At 55.5% G+C, this 18,069-nt stretch overlaps 1 protein-coding gene and 1 long non-coding RNA gene across 3 annotated transcripts; one reads left to right on the top strand and one right to left on the bottom strand.

Annotated features, from left to right (window-relative positions):
* Positions 1 to 21: 21 nt before the first annotated feature.
* PSMD13 (proteasome 26S subunit, non-ATPase 13) lies at positions 22 to 11,934 on the top strand. Of its 2 annotated transcripts, none has more exons than XM_004781048.3 (13): positions 22 to 209; positions 1,336 to 1,414; positions 4,681 to 4,715; positions 4,800 to 4,855; positions 5,096 to 5,139; positions 5,323 to 5,409; positions 7,058 to 7,229; positions 8,328 to 8,407; positions 8,488 to 8,613; positions 10,078 to 10,140; positions 10,702 to 10,782; positions 10,864 to 10,980; positions 11,508 to 11,934. In XM_004781048.3, exons 1-13 carry the CDS (start codon positions 115 to 117, stop codon positions 11,601 to 11,603), a joined length of 1,131 nt encoding a protein of 376 aa, XP_004781105.1. In that variant the 5' UTR covers positions 22 to 114; the 3' UTR covers positions 11,604 to 11,934. The 2 variants fall into 2 exon arrangements, with proteins under 2 accessions (XP_004781105.1, XP_012905747.1); XM_013050293.2 differs by having other exon boundaries at positions 4,636 to 4,715.
* Positions 11,935 to 12,282: 348 nt separating this feature from the next.
* LOC101674825 lies at positions 12,283 to 15,321 on the bottom strand. The gene is made up of 2 exons (XR_001177550.2): positions 13,701 to 15,321; positions 12,283 to 12,447 (listed from the first exon to the last, which is right to left on the bottom strand). It is a non-coding gene; the product is annotated as an uncharacterized LOC101674825 (long non-coding RNA).
* Between the last annotated feature and the right edge of the window lie 2,748 nt (positions 15,322 to 18,069).

Raw genomic sequence — 18,069 nt, 5'->3', positions numbered from 1 at the left:
CGCGCTCCCGGCCTGCCTCGCGCGCCGCGGCGCCGGAAGTGAGTGAGCGTTTCCGGCGGCCGTCCCCGCGGGTACCGTCTCCGTCGTGCGAGCGGCCCCGGCCTTCCTGCCGTCATGAAGGACGTTCCTGGTTTCTTGCAGCAGAGCCAGAGCTCCGGCCCCGGCCAGGCTGCCGTGTGGCACCGTCTGGAGGAGCTCTACACGAAGAAGTGAGCGCGCCGCCGAGGGCCCGGGGCCCAGTGCCGGGAGAGCGGGGCAGAGAGGGCGCCGGGCCCGGGGGCGGGGGGGGCTTGAGGGGCCGAGGGTGCTCGGCCCTGAGGGCGGAGAGGGGACGCGGGCCCGGCCGGAGGTGGGGCGCGGGTCCGGCCGGAGGTGCCTGAGGGCGGAGAGGGGGCGCGGGCCCGGCCGGAGGTGCCCGAGGGCGGAGAGGGGGCGCGGGCCCGGCCCGAGGTGCCTGAGGGCGGAGAGGGCCGACGGCCCGCGGGGACTGCGGAGCAGAGCCGTAGGCGGAGCGCGGGGCGCCCAGGCCTCCCTGGCTTCCTGGCCGAGGGGCTGCGGCGGGCTCCCGACCGCGGTCGGACGAGCAGAGGCGCTTTCCGAGGTCGCGCCGCCGCGCGTCGTGAGCAGCCGGTTCCGGTCTCGGCCTCGCCGCCGCGCGGCTGGGTCTGCGCCGTCTGGGTCAGCGGAGAGGCCGGAGCCCCGAGCCGCTGTGTTTCCCTGTTGCTTCTGCGGCTGGTCGCGCCCTGGGTTTCAGCGGCGCCGGCCCTCGCGTGGTCCCTGCTTCCACTGCGCCCCATGCTGGGCTTTGTGCGCCCGAGGCCGCCGAGGCCGGGCCTCGGTAGACGCAGGGTGGGTTCGGCAGCGGGTCGTTGCGGGCGTTGCCGGCGGCCTGGCGCCCGGCAAGATGGACGCGTGTCGGGGGCCGCTCCGCAGCCTCCTGCTGTCGGCGCTTCATTCCGTGCTTGGAAGGCGGACTCGGGCTTCCAGACGGCCGCTTCCCGAGAGGGTGCGAGCGTCTGCCCGGTTCGTGCTTCCTGCACCCCGTGTAGTGGAGGCAACAAGCTCACTTGAAGCTGCTTCCCGAGATAGAGTAGAGGGGCCAGATTTCTGCGTACACGTGTGTGACCCCAAATCCGTGTTTTCAGGCCCACCTCGCAGGAGCTCTTGAGGTCGTCTGGAAAGGGTTCTCCGGGAGAAGAGCTAGGCCCGTTAGCACCCGCTCCGGCTGGCTTCCTGTTCCCCAGGCCGCACCGCTGGGTGCTCGTGGGACTGTCAGGGCCCGGGCGTCTGCCCCCAGATACCAGCTGACCCGTCTGAGGGCCTTATCTTTTTCAGGTTGTGGCATCAGCTGACGCTCCAGGTGCTTGACTTTGTGCAGGACCCATGCTTTGCCCAAGGAGATGGCCTCATTAAGGTAAATGATGTGCCGCACCAGGTCCGATGGTACCAGTGTAAAGGAGTTTTAAAAATAGTAGGTGAGCATTCCATTAATACACTGCAGCTCCTCACAGTCAGTGTCCCTGCTGCGCCCTTACGACAGCATGGGCAGGTGGCCCTGCTGTTTCCCTGTTCCTGTGATGTGGAGGCCCACACCGGAGAGGGAGTGACTTGCCGCAGGTCACAGCTAGTCGGTGGCACAAGTAGCTTCAAATACAGTGTGGTTTCCTCTGAAGTCGCTGCCTGAGACGCGGTCTTCTAGCCCAGGATGCCCCGGATCTTACTGCTCGTGGACCCTCTTTTTCAGTACTGCACTTTTGGAAACTGCTCTTCAGGTCGGTGGGGGGGGGTGTGGGAAATAGTGGAGGAGTCTTACAGGTGACCGTCATCACCCTCCTCCGCTCAGATTTCTGCTGCTTTGTCTTGGGGGGTGTGGAAGGTAGATCCTCTGTTGTGCTTCCCTCGGCGGTGGGGAGGCCTGGAGGGGGGAGTCCTCTGTAGTGAGCACTTTTAGCATTTTGTCAACAGGGGAGAAAAACAAAATTCTCTGCCCAAGCCTTCCCCGTAGTCCCTGACAGACACCCGCCCCCAGGTCTTTCTTAACATCTTACTCTTTGATGCCTTTCTCTCAGATTCTGAGTGAATCAGATTTACACCTGCATTGGAGCCCAGCACTAGTTCTTGTTGGCTTGAGGTACTCGCCCTGGATGCACCACTTTATACGTGCCCGCAGCGAAGCTTACACCTGGGGTCCTAAGAGTTTCTTGTGTTTTATACCCGCCAGTTTGACATTTTACTACTTCAAAGGAACTTGTATTCATCGGTAAACCTAAAGATTTTGCCGGGCATTCTGTCTTCTGGATTACGTAGGAAAATGACGAATTAGAGCTTTCTTAATATTTGTTCCCTAAGGTTCTATGTCATAACAATGAATAATTCGTGATTCTTCATCTCTATCCTTTGTTTTTTTGTCTTTAAATCACTTTCTACCCAGAAAATATTCCCTCAACCCCATGTAACATAAAATTTACACAGGTCAGCAGACTGGTGTTTACTGTTTCAGTGGGCAAGCAAACCTTGAAAAATTGGTGAGACTCGGCCCACAGAACTTCCAGTACATAGTGTTCATGAATCTGGAGTGACCAGTAGTAATTTTGAGTTTCTTTTACTTTTGGAGGGGTTTTTGCATAAATTATAACGGGTATCAGAAAAGTTGAGAGGGGTGCCTGGGTGGCTCAGTGGATTAAGCCTCTTGCCTTCAGCTCAGGTCATGATCTCAGGGTCCTGGGATCGAGCCCCACATTAGGCTGTCTGCTCAGCGGGGAGCCTGCTTCCTCCTCTCTTTGCCTGCTTGTGATCTCTATCAAATAAATAAATAAAATCTTTAAAAATAATAAGAAAAGTTGAGAATGCTTTCTTACTGAAAAAGATATATTTGAAATAGTCCTTTGTAATGAAAAAGCCATTTGATTTAGATGGCTCTCTGCTGGGTACCAGATTATGTATTTGACAGAGAGAGCACAAGCAGGGGGAGTGGCAGGCAGAGGTTGAGGGAGAAACAGGCTCTGCATTCTGCAGGGAGCCTGATGCAGGGTTCAGTCCGGGACCTTGGGATCGTGACCTGAGTCAAAGACAAACGCTTAACCGACTGAGCCACCCCGGTGTCCCTTGCTGGTTGCCAGATTTAAATAACTAACTGATGCTTTAGGGGCATTTCTAACCGCCCCCCAAGTTTTTTTGAGAAGTAATTGACGTGTCATGCTGTATTAGTTTAACATGTACAGTGTGATGATTTGGGGGGGTGCAAAATGGTCACAGTAAGTCTAGCTAACATCCGTCTCCCAGTTAGACTTTCTTCCTTCCTGTGATGACAGCTTTTATGATCTGCTCTCTTGGTAACTTCCAAATGCACAGCACAGTGTGGTTCACTAGAGTCACTGCTGTAGCGTGTCTTTAGGACTTAATTATCTCATGACAGGACATCTGTGTCTTTTCACCACCTGCGGCCATTTCTTGCACCCCCCCATCCCCTGCCTCTGGCAACCACCAGTCTGTTCTCTGTATCTGAGTTCAGTTTTTTTAGATTTCGCGTGGAAGTAAGTCACACAGTGTTTGTCCTTCTTTGTCTGACTGACTTCACTAGGCAGAACGCCTTTCGATGTCATCCGTGTTGTCTTTTTATGGCTGAATAACATCCCACGCTCCGTGTGCACAGACCCCACATTTTCCTCGTCACCCATGGCTGAGGAACCGCAGACTCTCTGCGTCCCAGCTGACCCTGTCTGGGTGCTCCTCTTCCCATTTTGCCCAGTTGCCCAGCAGTCCCCTCCGAGGTCGCTGTCCGTTCCCCTCCCTGTGACCAGCCAACCTCTCGGACCCTTCCTCTGCCCTCACTGCTCTTACTCACTCACTCCTGTCTTGACGAGTAGCCTCGGCTGGTCTCTGTCCCTCCGTCTGTTCCCCCCTTACCCTACCCGCCCTGCCTGCAGTCATGCTTGTAAAGTGGACGTGTGGTCATGTGTTTCCACGGACTCGGGCTTACCTTCAGGACAAGGAAAAGCCCCAGTACCTCCCACTGTTTGTGCCCTTGAGAAGTGCTCCTGAAACACAGCACAGGGTTTCTTCAGTGCTTTGCGCGTGTTTGTTCCTGTCCGGAATGTTCTCCCAACTCCATGCCTCCTCTCCAGATTTGTCCAGCTCTCCAATGTTCTTCCTTCTTAAAACTCAGTTATCACCATTTCTGGAATAATCTTTGGAAACTCTCCTTTTGGTAGATCCACCCACGAGGGGTTTTTTCCTTCGATTGTAAACTCATGGTCCTGTCATTTATTTGTTTATAAGTCTGCTCTGTTAGGTCAGGAATCCTTGGATGCCAGACTTTCATCTTCCGTATCCTGTGTCTGTAGTATCTAGCAAAGAGTCTGAGTAAGTACTCGAGTATTTGCTGAATGGCTAATAAATTTGGTCATATCGGCTGCAGCCCTCTAAAATCGGAAGGTTACTGAGTCTTTCAAACTGATAATCTGTTTTAGGAGATTCTTAAAGGTCAGGGGTCTAATTACCAGGGAAAAGAGTCATAGCTTTCTTCAGTAATGCGTTGGTGGTTAATAAACCCATGTGTGGGTCTCCAGTCATTCCACCACCGTTTCTGCAGCACCTGCCATGTGGCGGGCCTGCTGGTCATGTTTGATTTTGCAGAATGAAAGACATCCTGTACTTACGCTACATGTTCTGGTTCCGCAGCTCTATGAAAACTTCATCAGTGAGTTTGAACACAGGTAAAACACCTTTGTCAGTTTTTGACTTTAAACATGAAACACTGAAGCTTAACAACAATCATAGACTGGTGTTTTTTATTTCAGGGTGAATCCTTTGTCCCTGGTAGAAATCATTCTTCACGTAGTCAGACAGATGACTGGTGAGTCTCACTTTGTGTCATAAAGGAGCAGATCCAAATGGCAATCAAAATGATTTTGAAATACAAGATAATTGAACTTTTACATTTTGATAGAAAATACCGGGTTCTAAAATACGTTTTATGTTCTATTGTATGATGTAAGCCTCAAGATTATCCCGCCTGTGTTGTGGTTGGTAGGAACTAATCTCTAAGAATACTCTATTGGTGGTTCTTCTGACATTGTTCTTCTGCCTTTTCTAGATCCCAATGTGGCTCTTACTTTTCTGGAAAAGACTCGAGAAAAGGTAAATAGGAAGTCTGAGTCAAATCTTGAGAACATGTGTGACTTACAGTTTTGTGTCCACACTTGCCACACGTACCTTACAGAGACCAGCGTGTCTCTGGTCACACAAGTGGAGCCAGTGTGCAGATGTTCTGTTCGCCTCCTGCCCACACTTCTCAGGTCCTCTTGTGTCTGACGTCTGTAGGTGAAGAGCAGCGATGAGGCAGTGATCCTGTGTAAAACTGCGATTGGGGCTCTAAAATTAAACATCGGGGACCTACAGGTCACGAAGGTAAGGTTGCCATAATAGAGGTTTGTCTTTGGTTTACAAAGTGGTTTAGAGTTTTAGGGGGAAAATCCTATTTGTCCATTCTACCTTTTCAAGTGGTTTTAAAGCATAGAAAAGTTGCAAACACAGCACCAAGAGCTCTCACACACATCCTCTCTCTGAGACTCCCAGTGCTGACAGTTCTTTGCCCCGTCATTCTGTGCGTGCAGGCGTGCATGCTGGTTTTGGTTTTGTTTCCCCAAACCACTGAGAATCAGTTGCTGCTATGAGACTTGTTCCCCTTTAACATAAGAGGACTGCCCTGGGCACGTCTGTCAGCAGGAGGGTCCAGGCAGCCTCAGACTGTCCGTGTGGGCCCTCGTGGACCAGGGTCAGCCCACTCACCACGACAGGTCACAGGCTGCTCCCCACCCTGTCTGCCTCCTAATCCCTGTCTGTTTCTTATTTCCATTTTAGTGTAATTTGGGGGACCAAATGGGTGGCTGTAAGGCCAACTTATATGTGGTCAGTCCATCTTGTTGAACCAGACTACCTGCATTTGTTTGGAGTTTGAGTTTGGGTTTGGGTTTATGGTATCCACAGTATTTGAGAAAATACTGGGTAGGTGTTGGTATTCTCATTGTCCTAAAAGAACACTTCGTATTTCTTAACTGCTTCCCAGTCCTGTCCTGCGTGCATACTTACTACGTTTTGTTCTGAAATATTTAAGACCTATTAAAAGCCATAAAATATTACGGAAAGAATTTTGTCGAGGCAGCACTGCCCGGTTGGAGCCGTGGGGCCCTCTGAGCACGTTCCTGTCCCAGCAGCGCTCTGGTGCGCAGGTCTGGTGGTCCTCATGCTTGTGGGGCTCCTGACACTCTGTGGATCGGGTGTGAGTCAGGTGACATGTGGCATTGTCTTAAGTTACTGGCTCGGTGTGAGGTTGGAGAGTCTGTGTGTTGGTGCGGGGCCGTTCACTCTTGCCGCTGTTGGGTGTTTTACTGTGGTGACTGTTTCGCAGCCTGGGCATCTGTCTCCTGTGGAAGGGATTCAGGGTTTCCTCCTGTCACGAACAGCACTGTTAGTTACCAGCATTTCGGTGCCCGGTGCCTTGTGTATACACGGGCAGAATCACACCAACACATGTGCCTACAGGTGAGGGCACAGGTGTAATGAAGTGTGTGCCGTGCGCCTTTACCAAGTGTGGTCAAGCCTTTCCGCAAGATGGCGCACACTCCCTGGCATCGCACTGCCCGGCGGCACCGCACTGGCACTTCCAAAGGGCCACACGTGGTGTTTTCAGACTGTTAAATTCCTGCCAGTCTGGTGGAGGTGAAGGGCCGTCTCACTGGGGCTCTCGTGACCACTCCATTCAGGTCTCCACTTCTGTTAATTGCCTGTTAATGTCTTGTCTTTGGCCCGTTTTTCCTTGTGTCGCTTTCCTCCTGTTGGTTTGTTAAGATTTCTCCTAGAGTGTGGGCCGTACCCCTGCTGTGTCACGTGTGCCGTAGGTGCCTTTGCCCAGCCTGTCGCTCGTTTTCGTTCTTTCGTGTGTGTCTTGGATGAACTGAATTTTCCATTTTAACATAGTCCCATCAGTCTTTGTGTCATATGTTGCCTTAAAAGTGCTTTCGGTTAAAAAGGAGGGCGATCTTGCTTCTGCGCATAGGAAACAATTGAGGATGTGGAAGAGATGCTCAACAGCCTCCCTGGTGTGACGTCCGTTCACAGCCGTTTCTACGACCTCTCCAGTAAATACTACCAAACAGTCGGAAACCACGCCGCCTACTACAAAGATGCCCTGCGGTTTCTGGGCTGTGTCGACATCAAGGATCTGCCAGGTAACGTGGAGCCGTGGACGTCGCTGTCGAAGGAGCATGCTCTGGAGGCGTGCCAGCAGCTGTCAGAAGTTGCTCTGGCGTGTGCGTCCCTCGCTGAGGAAGGCCCAGGTGGGAGAGGGTGGAGAGAGCCGCACCAGTGTCGGTTCCTCCCCGGGTCTGCCGTGGGCGTTTAGCGCAGGTGAAAACAAGGCTGTGCCCTGTCGCCCTTCACTGGTCCTTCTCGAGTCTCCCTTGGCCTCTGTAGCCTGAAGGGCGCGGTGAGACCCTGCACCTGAGGCTCTGGTAGCGAAAACTGAACCAGACCCAGGCACATACCTTAGAAAAGTCCTTCAAGGGTCTGAGAAATGGAAAGAAAGTGAATGATAAGTCTTGGGGAAAATACAAGGACTGTGGGAGCCCATTTGAGATGTTTCTCACGGTTCACTGTGGAAGCTGCTGTGGACACCAGCAGCTCCTTAAACACAGAACTGCAGTGTTAGTTCCTGCATCTCAAGAAAAGCATCCTGGAAAAAGCAAGGAGTGCAGTCAGGAGAGTGGGGAATTGTATGGGAACAGGAAGTACGTTCACGCTGTTCCGAAGAGGCTAATGAGGTGACGGGACGAGACATGTGAGGTGATGCTTCCAGGAAGTAGGTTAGTTGCAAATACACGTAGAGTCACATACTTAGGTAGAAATAAGAGAACGAATGAATGTCTTCCCCACAAAACCTGTATACGTGGTCCTAGGTATAACTTGAGTTAGGCGAGTGCTATAAAAGAGATGACTAACGGGGCACCTGGGTGGCTCAGAACTTTGAAAACGTCCGACTCTTGGTTTGGGCTCAGGTCATGATCTCGGGGCCCTGGGATGAGCCCCGTTTCAGGCTCCGTGCTGGGCATGGAGCCTGCTTGAGATTGGCTTTCCCTCTGCCCCTCCCCACTTTCCCTCTCTAAAAAATAAAATCAATAAAAGAGATAAAAGTTTTTACAAAAACACGTTAAGGCTTTGTGATAGAACCATTACAGGGAATGGTTTCTTTACTTTTTTATGAGATTTTTAAAGCCAAACAGGACTGATCTCCTAACGGGGGTGTCACTGGAGGTGTGCTGTTGCCGTAGTGTCTGAGCAGCAGGAGAGAGCTTTCACGCTGGGACTAGCAGGACTTCTTGGCGAGGGAGTTTTTAACTTTGGAGAACTTGTAAGTGGACCCTGGGCACAGATTTCCTAGCGAGGGGGCGACTGGCGGTTCTCGGCCGGCTAACCCTGTCCTTCTCACAGCTCATGCACCCCGTGCTGGAGTCCCTGAGGACCACCGACCGGCAGTGGCTGATCGACACCCTTTATGCCTTTAACAGCGGCAATGTAGAGAGGTTCCAGACGCTGAAGACCGCCTGGGGCCAGCAGGTCAGTCGTGGGAAGGACAGCTGAGCACTCCTGCAGCGTCGCTGGCTGTCCTTCAGCCCGCACCTGCCCGGGGATTCGCCCTCCCTCTACAGCCGAGGCACTGGGGAGACAGGAGACGAAGACAGGCCAGTCTTGCTATCGAGCGTGGGGTTAAGTGGCCAGTCGCGGTAGTCACTCGTTGCTGTGGTGGTGCGCGGCCCTGCCAACAGAATGTGATAGGGGAGTGCCATCTGGCGGACAGGTGTCACAGAGGGCCCAGAAGAAGTAATGCTCTGTGTCTGGTCTTCGGGGCAAGCCGAATGTAGCCAAGTGAAGAGGATGTGGCAGCTTTTAGCATTTGTTGAACAGACAAGGGTCTGTGAGTGAGTGAGGAGAGCCGGGGAGAGCCCAGGGTTTGGGAAGGCGAGGCCATTGTGCGGAACGGGAGTGGGCCATGCAGGGGGTGGTGGGGTCGGGCCGTGTAGAGGGAAAGGGGTCAGCAGGGGCGAGGGCACCGGGCGAGGAGAGGAGCCGCTGGGAGGTGCGGACTAGGGAGAAGAGGTGTTAACGAGGACCTGAGCTTTTGTACTGAGTTTATTTTTTAAATTCTTAGAAGGAAATATTACGAAGCTGTTCGTAGTGATGGGGATTATTGTTTTTGTACTTTTCTGAAACTTCGGTTTTCTCAAAGTTGAAAATAAACTTGTAGAATTCACACATAGTGGAGCTGAGTAGATGTGAGTGGGCTGTGAAGAGGCAGGAAGCAAGCTCCGCTCTCTGCGGTCTTCTAGTCTGCGTTGGTCCCTGGGAGAACGTGTGCCCCTTGGGAAGAAGGGCGGCCGGCCGGAGCTTCAGAGGTGCACTGCCAGCAGCCTCTGAGTGGCAGGAGCCGTGTCCGGGGGCAGTGGGCCCTCGGAAGAGTGACCCGGCTGTCCCTGTGGCAGAAGCGTCGGCGTAGGGGTTCCTCCGTGCTTGAGGCAGGGAACCCGTTGTCTCTGGTCTCTGCTCGGCAGTAACCCGTGAGCTACCTGGGGCAGCGGTGCGGGTCGTGTGGACGGGCCTGTGCCGGACCTCGCGGCATTGCCTTTTTCCGAAGTTCTGCCGTCTTTGTGCTCGGAGCGCCTCCCTGCAGCTTAGGGGCTGTGTTCCTGGGAGGCCCCATTTCCACGGAGCGGACCGCACAGGCGGTGCCCTGGGACCTGCTCAGGGCGGGTCCGTCCTTGCCTTGTTGTGCCAAAAGTCTCCTTGTGGCGCCTGTGCCTGGGTCCTGCCCCCGGCGTCTGAGGCATTAGTACCCACCGCCTCGCGCGTGCCTTAGGCGGGAGCACGGGCTTTCGGGGATGCAGCCGTTGGCGGCGCCCTGAGAAAAGTGAGCCTCCGCGACCCCGCGGTATACCGTGTTTGGACGTGCGGGGTTTCTCTTCCTTCCGTCTGTAGGAAGAATCGAGGTGCAGGTTATGTAACTGGTGTCTTTCTCCTTCTCAGCCTGATTTAGCAGCCAACGAGGCTCAGCTTCTGAGGAAGATCCAGTTGCTGTGCCTCATGGAGGTGAGCGTGCGGGAACCACCGAGATTCCAGACCCTGCAGCCGAGCCCACCGGGCCCCGCAGGCTCCAGGCCTCTCGCAGCGGCACTCCGGCTGCACCCCCCTCCACCACCTTCCTTTTGTCTTCTGCGACCATTTGCGTCTCCTCTCAGATGACCCTCCTCAGAGAGGTGTTCCCTGACCGTCTGGGCTGAAGTAGCCTCCCCCCCCCCCGTTGTACGTCACAGCGCACGCACCTCTCCGCACGCTCCTCTGCTTTCCTGTCAGAATCTGAGCTCCTTGAGGGAACGGCCTGTACATTTCTGGGCCACCACACGGTCTCCAGCTCACGTACAGCCCTGACTCGCGGCCCCAAGCGCTTGCTCTGCGCGCGAATACCAACCATTGCGGACAGCTGCGTGAAGCCGGTTCCCAATAAACGTACAGGGCTGGTGTTAAGGAAGAGTTCAGTTTGTGGGATAGGAATAGGCATACTTTCGGAGCAAGTATTGACAAAAACATCCTTATCGGTCAGTTCTCGGACAGTTTTCATTTGGAAACATAGTTAACAAATTTTTTTTTCAGATGACTTTCACACGACCTGCCAATCACAGACAACTCACTTTTGAAGAAATTGCCAAAAGTGCTAAAATCACTGTGAACGAGGTACAGTTGTTGGACCCAGGGGGGGTCGGAGCTCCGACGAGCACTGCTTGGGGTGACTCACGTCGGCCGCTCTCTGCACAGGTGGAGTTGCTGGTGATGAAGGCGCTCTCGGTGGGCCTGGTGAAAGGCAGCATTGACGAGGTGGATAAGCGGGTTCACATGACCTGGGTGCAGCCCCGCGTGTTGGATCTGCAGCAGGTAACACATCGTTCACCCCCAGGGCGGGGGGTTGGGACGGTATCTGCTGTCTTAGTTTCGCTTGGATGGAAGCCCGGTAGGAAGAAGGCAGTACCGACGGGGTTTCGGGAGTGTATTACTGCTGTGGGGAGGGAGGGTTTTTCAGGGAGCCTAATTTAATACAAGTCTTGGGGTTGAACCCTGCATTTAAAAGCTTATCGTAATTACAGTGCTGTTGTGCTGACGATGCCTTTTAATCTTAAAATTGGTACTCTGGTCAGATACGTTCCTAGTTCTGTGGTCTGAGCTCAGATCCGTCTTGTCCGTGTTGGCCGGAAATTTAACCCTGTGGATCTCCTCTATTCTTGCCTGTTTTCTTTCATGCAAGTTTTTTTAAATGTCCTTGTGGTAAGAATTGACGGGGGTCACCCCCTCTCACACAGCCCACTCCCCCAGCTCTGATTAGTCCTGCCCTAAAGACTTAGCTGGAGATGGATGCCTGGGGTTGCTACATATCCTAACACCCGTGTGGTCCTGGTCTGCCTCAGATCAAGGGGATGAAGGACCGCCTGGAGTTCTGGTGCACGGACGTGAGGAGCATGGAGATGCTGGTGGAGCACCAGGCCCACGACATCCTCACTTAGTCCCCCGCCTCCCCGTCTGTGGCCACCAGGAACATCTGCACTCGGTGGGGGTGGGGACTGTTCTCCCTGCTGTGAATGCAGGACTGTCGCTGACAGGGTGCCTGGCCACAGAGAGAAGCCTCCTTTGTGGGTGTCTCCCGTAGCCCACGGTGGGGAGGGGTCACGGGTCTCCGGTGACAAGGCAGACAAGAGTGTACATGTTCCCCGAGGAATGAGAAGGAGTAGCCCGAAAGCACGTGGGGACACCACTTGGAGGCTCATCTCCATTACCTCCGTCAGTGGGAACACCTCTTGTGTCATGTGAGAATGTAATAAACGCCTTTGTTTTGTCCTCTTCGTGGTTCTGTTTCCTCAGCCTTAGCTCCCAGGTCAAGCCTGGGCCTGGGAGATCAGAGAGCAGGAGACGGGAGATAGGACTCCGTGGGGGTTTGGCCTCCGTCCTCTCCTGCCCTGGGAAAAGGGCGGCTCAACACATACAGGGCACTGGGGCCAAGGAAGCAAGTCCTGTCTCACGGGGCTCAGACGAGGGGACCCCTGTCCTCTGACAGAGGTGTCTGACCCACTCCCTCCCAGCCCGGGGCTTCTGGGGCCCAGGTGTCCCAAGCAGCCCTCCACCCAGTGCTGAGTGTCCAGAGACGGGGACGCTCGTACACAAATCACACGATCACCAAGGGAGCACTAGGTGGGGGAGGGGTTTAATGCAATTCTCCGTCGTGCGCCTGGAGCCCGAGCTGCAGAGCCGTCACGCCGCGGAGCCTTTCTTGTAGCTGTCCAGGTGGGATAAGACCCAGCCTGCAGGAATCAGGAAGCTGAGGAACATCACAGAGAGTCCAATGGCTTGCTCCTGGGTCAAGGAAAGCACGTGTGAGTCCGTGACACATGAGGTCATTCCTGGGTCACTGAGGAAGGCTGTCCACCTGCCCCTGGGTCCCCTGGCCCTGCAGGGTGGGATTTTTCCCACCAGAGCAGTGGTCCAGAGAGACCTGCCCCACCCCCTCTGCTCCTGGGGGACCCCTCAGCTCAGCCCAGAGCCCACACCAGCAGGGACTACTGCAGTCGTCCATGCGCACGGCCTCTGCAAAGACCTAGACTGACCGCCCTGGGCTCCAGTCTCTCCGCGGGACCTCTTCCCATCACCCCTGCCCCCGAGAGCCTGCCTGGCCAGGCCACTTGTGCCTCGACCTTGAACTCCTGCCTGGGCACAGCGTGTGCATGTCAGGCGCAGCGCGGGGCGAAGGGACGGTGGAGGTGCCGCTCATACAGGGAGAGGGCAGGGCCTGTTCCCTGGCTGGTGGTCCCGCTCAGAAGCTGGAGGAGGAGATGGACTCCCCGTACCGCGTGTGCACATGCACACACACACGCAAGCACACCAGCCTTCCCACCTGGCTACCTCCCCTCCCCTCGGATTCCTCCTGAAACGGAGCCTGGGCCCTGTCGTCCCTCCCTGGTCCCTCAAACAGAGTCAGATGCAGTTCTTCCTCTTGACTTCACCTTCCAGCAGATTCAGAACAACGTTGGCCCAGAACTGGGCCCTTCAGCTGGGTTCAGATCTTTGCTTCACCAGTGATATGACCTTGAACAGTTGACCTTCCAGACCTTGTTTTATTGAGGCTTAACCCAGAGGTAGTTATCTGCTGTCCCGGAGCCCAAGGATGACCGAGCTCTGTGTTCTCGCCTGTGTTCTCACAGACCCTCAGAGCAGCCCACCGTCCCCTTGAATGGACAGTGAAGCTGGCGTCCGCACCAGTGCCCTTTCAGCTTAGCTCTTAGCACCCTCGTCGGCCAGAAGGCAAGTGAGGGCCTGCAAACAGAGACCACCGTCCCCTCACTGACTCTGCCAGCTGCTTTGGGAGCCTAACCTCCAGGTGAGGGATGTAAGCACCTCTTTCCTGGAGTCGGAACGGTGTCCCAGCCTCAGGACTGTGTTCTAGCTCGAGGATCACCTCTAGAAGCCACAGGCTTGAGAACACATCCCTCCTCCCCTTTACCAGCCTGGCCTTCTGTGTCCTGCCCCCAAACCCACCTCGTCTCCCAAGACAGTGCAGGACGTCCCACTCCACCGCTCAGGTCAGCACCCCTCCGCAGCGGAAGACTTACCGTGGGAGATGTGGGTGTTCGGGCCGGCTTGGTGGAGACATGTGCCTTGGGAACCACCCAGGCCCTCAGAGAGGCCTGCAGGAGCCTGGGGGCACAGGGTAACCTCAGCATCATAGTGGAGCCGAGCTCCCCCGGAGTCCAGCTAAGTTCCGTGTATCTGCTTGGCGTGCCCTCTGCTCACTCGGCTGTTGGGGCTTTTTATAGCTCAAGGGGGGAGCTGCAGCTGTCCCCTCCTGTCACGCTGCCTGGCTGAGAGGACTCCTGCTTGGAAGTGGTGAGAGCCAGCCTCAGTCCAGCAGCCTCCAGGCCCCACCCCTGCTGGGGCACCCGAGGGGCTTCGAGCTCTTCTCAGCACAGGCAGGCTTGGCCCACTCGGCAAAGGGCCTTCATTTCTCGGTGACCACGACCCTCAACATAGAAGCAGGAGTAGGGAAGTCAAAGAGCTTGAGAATGCAAGAGGGGGAAAGTGACATAAGTCAAGAGGGCACCTTAAGTATCTGGAGGGTCAGATGACCTCCCCATGCAGAGCTATTTTAAAATTCTCTAGCTCAGGGATTCCTGGCTGGGCTACCCAGCCTTCTGACTCTTAACTGATGGACGCTGGCTGTTCCCAGCGCCCTGCTCCTCCCAGGCCCAGCACGTGGTAGGTCTGAGCGGCCTCTATGCTGTGTTCACTGACATGACAGCCTTTGGTCCTGGAGGAGACCCTCACAGTTGCCCCGTGGACAAACAGAGGTGGGAAGGTCAGCAGACATTTGGCGAGTGCGAGTTCAGGGGTCACTTAGGACCCTGCCTCTGGGCCCACCTGTGGGGACAGGCTCCCAGGGCCGAATTACTGGGTCCCGATGCCCACGGGCCCCGGGGGGAAGTGGTCTGTGAGCTGCCCGCCTGCCCTGCGTGAGCTCGGAGCCTCCCCGCCTCTCCTCCCTGATTTATGCGGAAAATGACTTACTCGCTTCTTCCCACAGCAAACACCCACAGTGTGTTTTCCTGCTCTGCGAGACGATTTCACACCTTCTCTCTGAAGCAACACCCCCCACACACAGACGCACACACACACACACATACACCCTTTATCAGAGACCCTGCTGCTGATTTCCCTGAGATAATGGAAGGACCAGATGTGGCTCACTATGAACCCCAGTTACTGTCCTCCAGAAGAACAGGGGCCCTGAGCCCCTGGGGTGAGTCTGATGCTCAAGTCCCCAGCAGCTTCTCCAGCCCTTCTGCCCTTGGCTGCCGGATGCCGAGCCCCTGGCCTTCCTCCCGACTCATGCAGAGCCGGCCTGATCGCTGACAGCCCCAGGATTTGTGCAATCTCTCCATCCACCTTCTCCAGACCCAACTTCGGCCGTGACACCCCCGCTGCTCATCAGTCATGATACTTAGGGTGTACTGAGGCTGACTCTTGTCCCCAGCTTTGGTGGAGTTCCCGAGGCCCTGCGGTTCGTCCCCGGCACTTTCCCTTCCCGGGTGCTCAGGTCGAATGTCCGAGCTTCACCCTCGTTTTCCTCCGGTGCTCACACTGCACACCGGGTCACCCACAACGCCATACCCCACCAAGCCGACCCTCCACCCTCACCAGTCCAGCCCCGAAAATGTCCTCTGACACTGCCCCACCCAGTAGCCCGGACGGCCCCTGGGGAGCAACCAGCTCCTACCACTGCCATGTTCAGCCTCCCCCCGACCCCGGCGCCCCGTGCCTCCCTTCCATGGCCTTCAAGGCCGGAGTGGTCTGACCCTGCCTCGCCTGCTCCCTATACCCTAATGCCCGCCTCCTGCCTTCTTCCAGACACACCTCACTCCCACCCCACACTGGAGCGTTCGCCACGTGTTTTTAAACCCTTCAGGTCCTGTTCCGTTGACCTCTCCTCAAACGTGCCTTCTTGATGGTCTGCTTTCAGAGCAGGGATACAAGCCCCAGGAGGGCAAGGACTTTGTTGGGGTCATCACAGAACCGTGGGCGTCTGGCAGGTTTTCACTGTTGGAAGGCTGGTTAAGGTAGGGAAACATGGAGAGTTGGGTCGGGGCGGTGGACAGGCTGGAGTCGGAGAGACACATGTGGTTTCCATTCCACGGCCAGCACTGGCCTGTCTTGAGGGGCACACAGCTGAGTCAGACGAGAAGGAATAGGGCAGGGTTTCATTCTGCTGTCAGAACGACCTAGATTACTATGCACGGGGATAAAGTCCACAGCCCAGAGCGAACTCCTCAGCTGTCTCCAGACCTGATCAGCGTGGGCACAGGCCAGTAGCTGGGGGGCAGAGGCCGCCTGAGCCCAGACTCAGCCGTGGTCACCCCCAACACGGATATGATCCTTAGAAACGGCGAGCTGCTGCTCTGAGCACGCAGCATGGGAAACGTGATTTAGCATGTGTTCTTCCCTGGAAACCACACTCGGTCTAAATGTGGGGCTCATTTCTGGGCTTTCCACCGGTCTTCCTTTATCTCAGTTTTCCAGAGAGGAGGGAGCCCTGGGAAGCTGGAGGAGGGAGTGTGTCCTGAATGTTATCTCCGGCAACGCTGAGTCCCACACGCGGATGCCAGCCTCAGGCTGCGGGGGGCTCGGCCCCTCCTCTGGAATAATCCCTTCCGCCTAAACCTTTAATTACACCTTCGGGGTCCTGTCAAGAATAAGACCGTGGGCCAGACCATCAATCAGGCAGCCTACAGCGTTTCTTTTTTCACAGAGAAATCCTGCTGTCCCCAACCACCCAGGACTGGCTCTAAGGAAGGCCTTCTCCGCCCCAAGCTCTCCCAGCCTTGGGGGTGGGGGGGGCGGGAGTGGAAGGAGATGGGGGCCTCCTACATGGAGAAGCCCTGGCGAAGGCCAGGACTGGAGGGCGGGGGACTGTGACCCAAAGGAGAGGAAAGTCCCAGGCCTCCCCCTCAAGCTCCATCCACCCCCTGCGTCACCTTCAGGCCTTCGCATCCACTCCCACCAGCCTCAGCTGTCCAGCCTCTCCGAGTACAGACCTGTTTCCGTGCTCACATAGCTCCTGGGGCTCCCTTACCCGCAGATGCAGACCTCAACCTGGCTGGGTTTTCGGTCCCCGGAACCAGTTGTGCAAACCAAACCCTACACAGACCCTGCTGCCTCGAGCACACAGACGCTGCTGAGGTGGGGACCCTGGTCTGGCCTCTTCCTTCGTGGCTCTGAGGCCACACTGAGCCTCCGCAGAGCACTGCTCTGCGCCCTGAATGACTCTCCTCCTCCAGCTGTAAGGAAAATGAGATGGCCCACGGAGAAGAGTGTTGACCAAGTGGCGGGGCGGTCCACAATGAACAAGAAAGTGACAGGCTCTGAGGGTGCAGGGTCAGATGAGTGCCCTGTAACAGCAGGAGAAACCAGGAGAGGGAGCAGGGCCCAGGGATCAAGGCAAGCCAGGCCTGTTCCAGCCTGTCCTGGTCAGGAGTGGCTCCAGGAAGAGCTCCCAAGGGCTCGGGAAGACCCAGTAGCCCTGTCACCTGAATCTCCACCATCACCTCCTTCCTTCACTCACACCCAGCACATTCTTACCTCTGCCCTGGACCTGACCCTACTGCTCCAGGGGGGTGGGGGTAGGAGAGACCAGCCACCTGCACACAACCTCCCACTCAAAGCTGCCAGGGCACCCGGAAGGTCCAGGGTGACTCCGTGGGCGCATGGCACCACCCTGTGTCCATACTTGGAATCACAGAAGCTGCTGGATAAAGCAGGCTCTGACGCAAGGCACAGGGACCCTGAAAAACTGCACAGTCATGCAAACACTTGGATATCACTTATTTTAGATTGTGTTTATTTGTGTATTTATTTTAGAGACAAAGGCAGAGGGAGAGGGACAAGCAGACTCCCTGCCGAGCGCAGAGCCCGACGGGGGCCGGATCCCACCTCCCAGAGATCAGGAACTTAGCTGAAATCCAGAGTCAGTGCTCCACTGACTGAGCCCCCCAGGCGCCCCAAACATTCCCATTTTATAGCAGATCTATTTCATCACATGAAACATTGGACCAGCAGCAGCAGCATCACCTGGAAATTCGTTAGAAATCAGGTAGAAACGCTGCGGCGGTCCCTGTCGACTGTCCCAATAGCCATCCAAAGGAACCATGATACACGGACAAGTTTAAGAACCATTTCAAGTGATATAAAAATGGGTGCGTCCTCCAATATCATTCAAAACTAAATGCCCACTTCCAGAAAGATCCAACTCTCACCCAGACTGCAAAACTCAGCCTCTTCCTTTTATCCACAAAGACAGACTTTCACTAAGTGTTTCTTATGTGGCAGCATTTACTGGAAACTCCGAGCTCATGGGTAAAGACCACGTGGAGAGGCCAGCTGCCCCTTCCTCAGCCCACCTCTGTACTCCACTGCGCTGAAGCCCCGCTC

Source organism: Mustela putorius, unplaced genomic scaffold (genome assembly GCF_011764305.1).
Source record: "Mustela putorius furo isolate JIRA1106 unplaced genomic scaffold, ASM1176430v1.1 tig00000127_pilon_pilon_pilon, whole genome shotgun sequence".
In the NCBI taxonomy this organism is placed as follows: Eukaryota; Metazoa; Chordata; class Mammalia; order Carnivora; family Mustelidae; genus Mustela; species Mustela putorius.
This window is presented reverse-complemented; position numbering and strand designations above follow the sequence as displayed.

Bases quoted from the DNA above. Each gene is read 5' to 3' on its own strand.
- PSMD13 (XM_013050293.2), top strand. From the start codon at position 115: ATGAAGGACGTTCCTGGTTTCTTGCAGCAGAGCCAGAGCTCCGGCCCC. The intron at 1,415-4,635 runs GTAAATGATGTG...TTGATTTTGCAG, and splicing joins AAGGAGATGGCCTCATTAAG to AATGAAAGACATCCTGTACT. The intron at 8,408-8,487 runs GTAAGTGGACCC...TCCTTCTCACAG, and splicing joins TTTTTAACTTTGGAGAACTT to CTCATGCACCCCGTGCTGGA.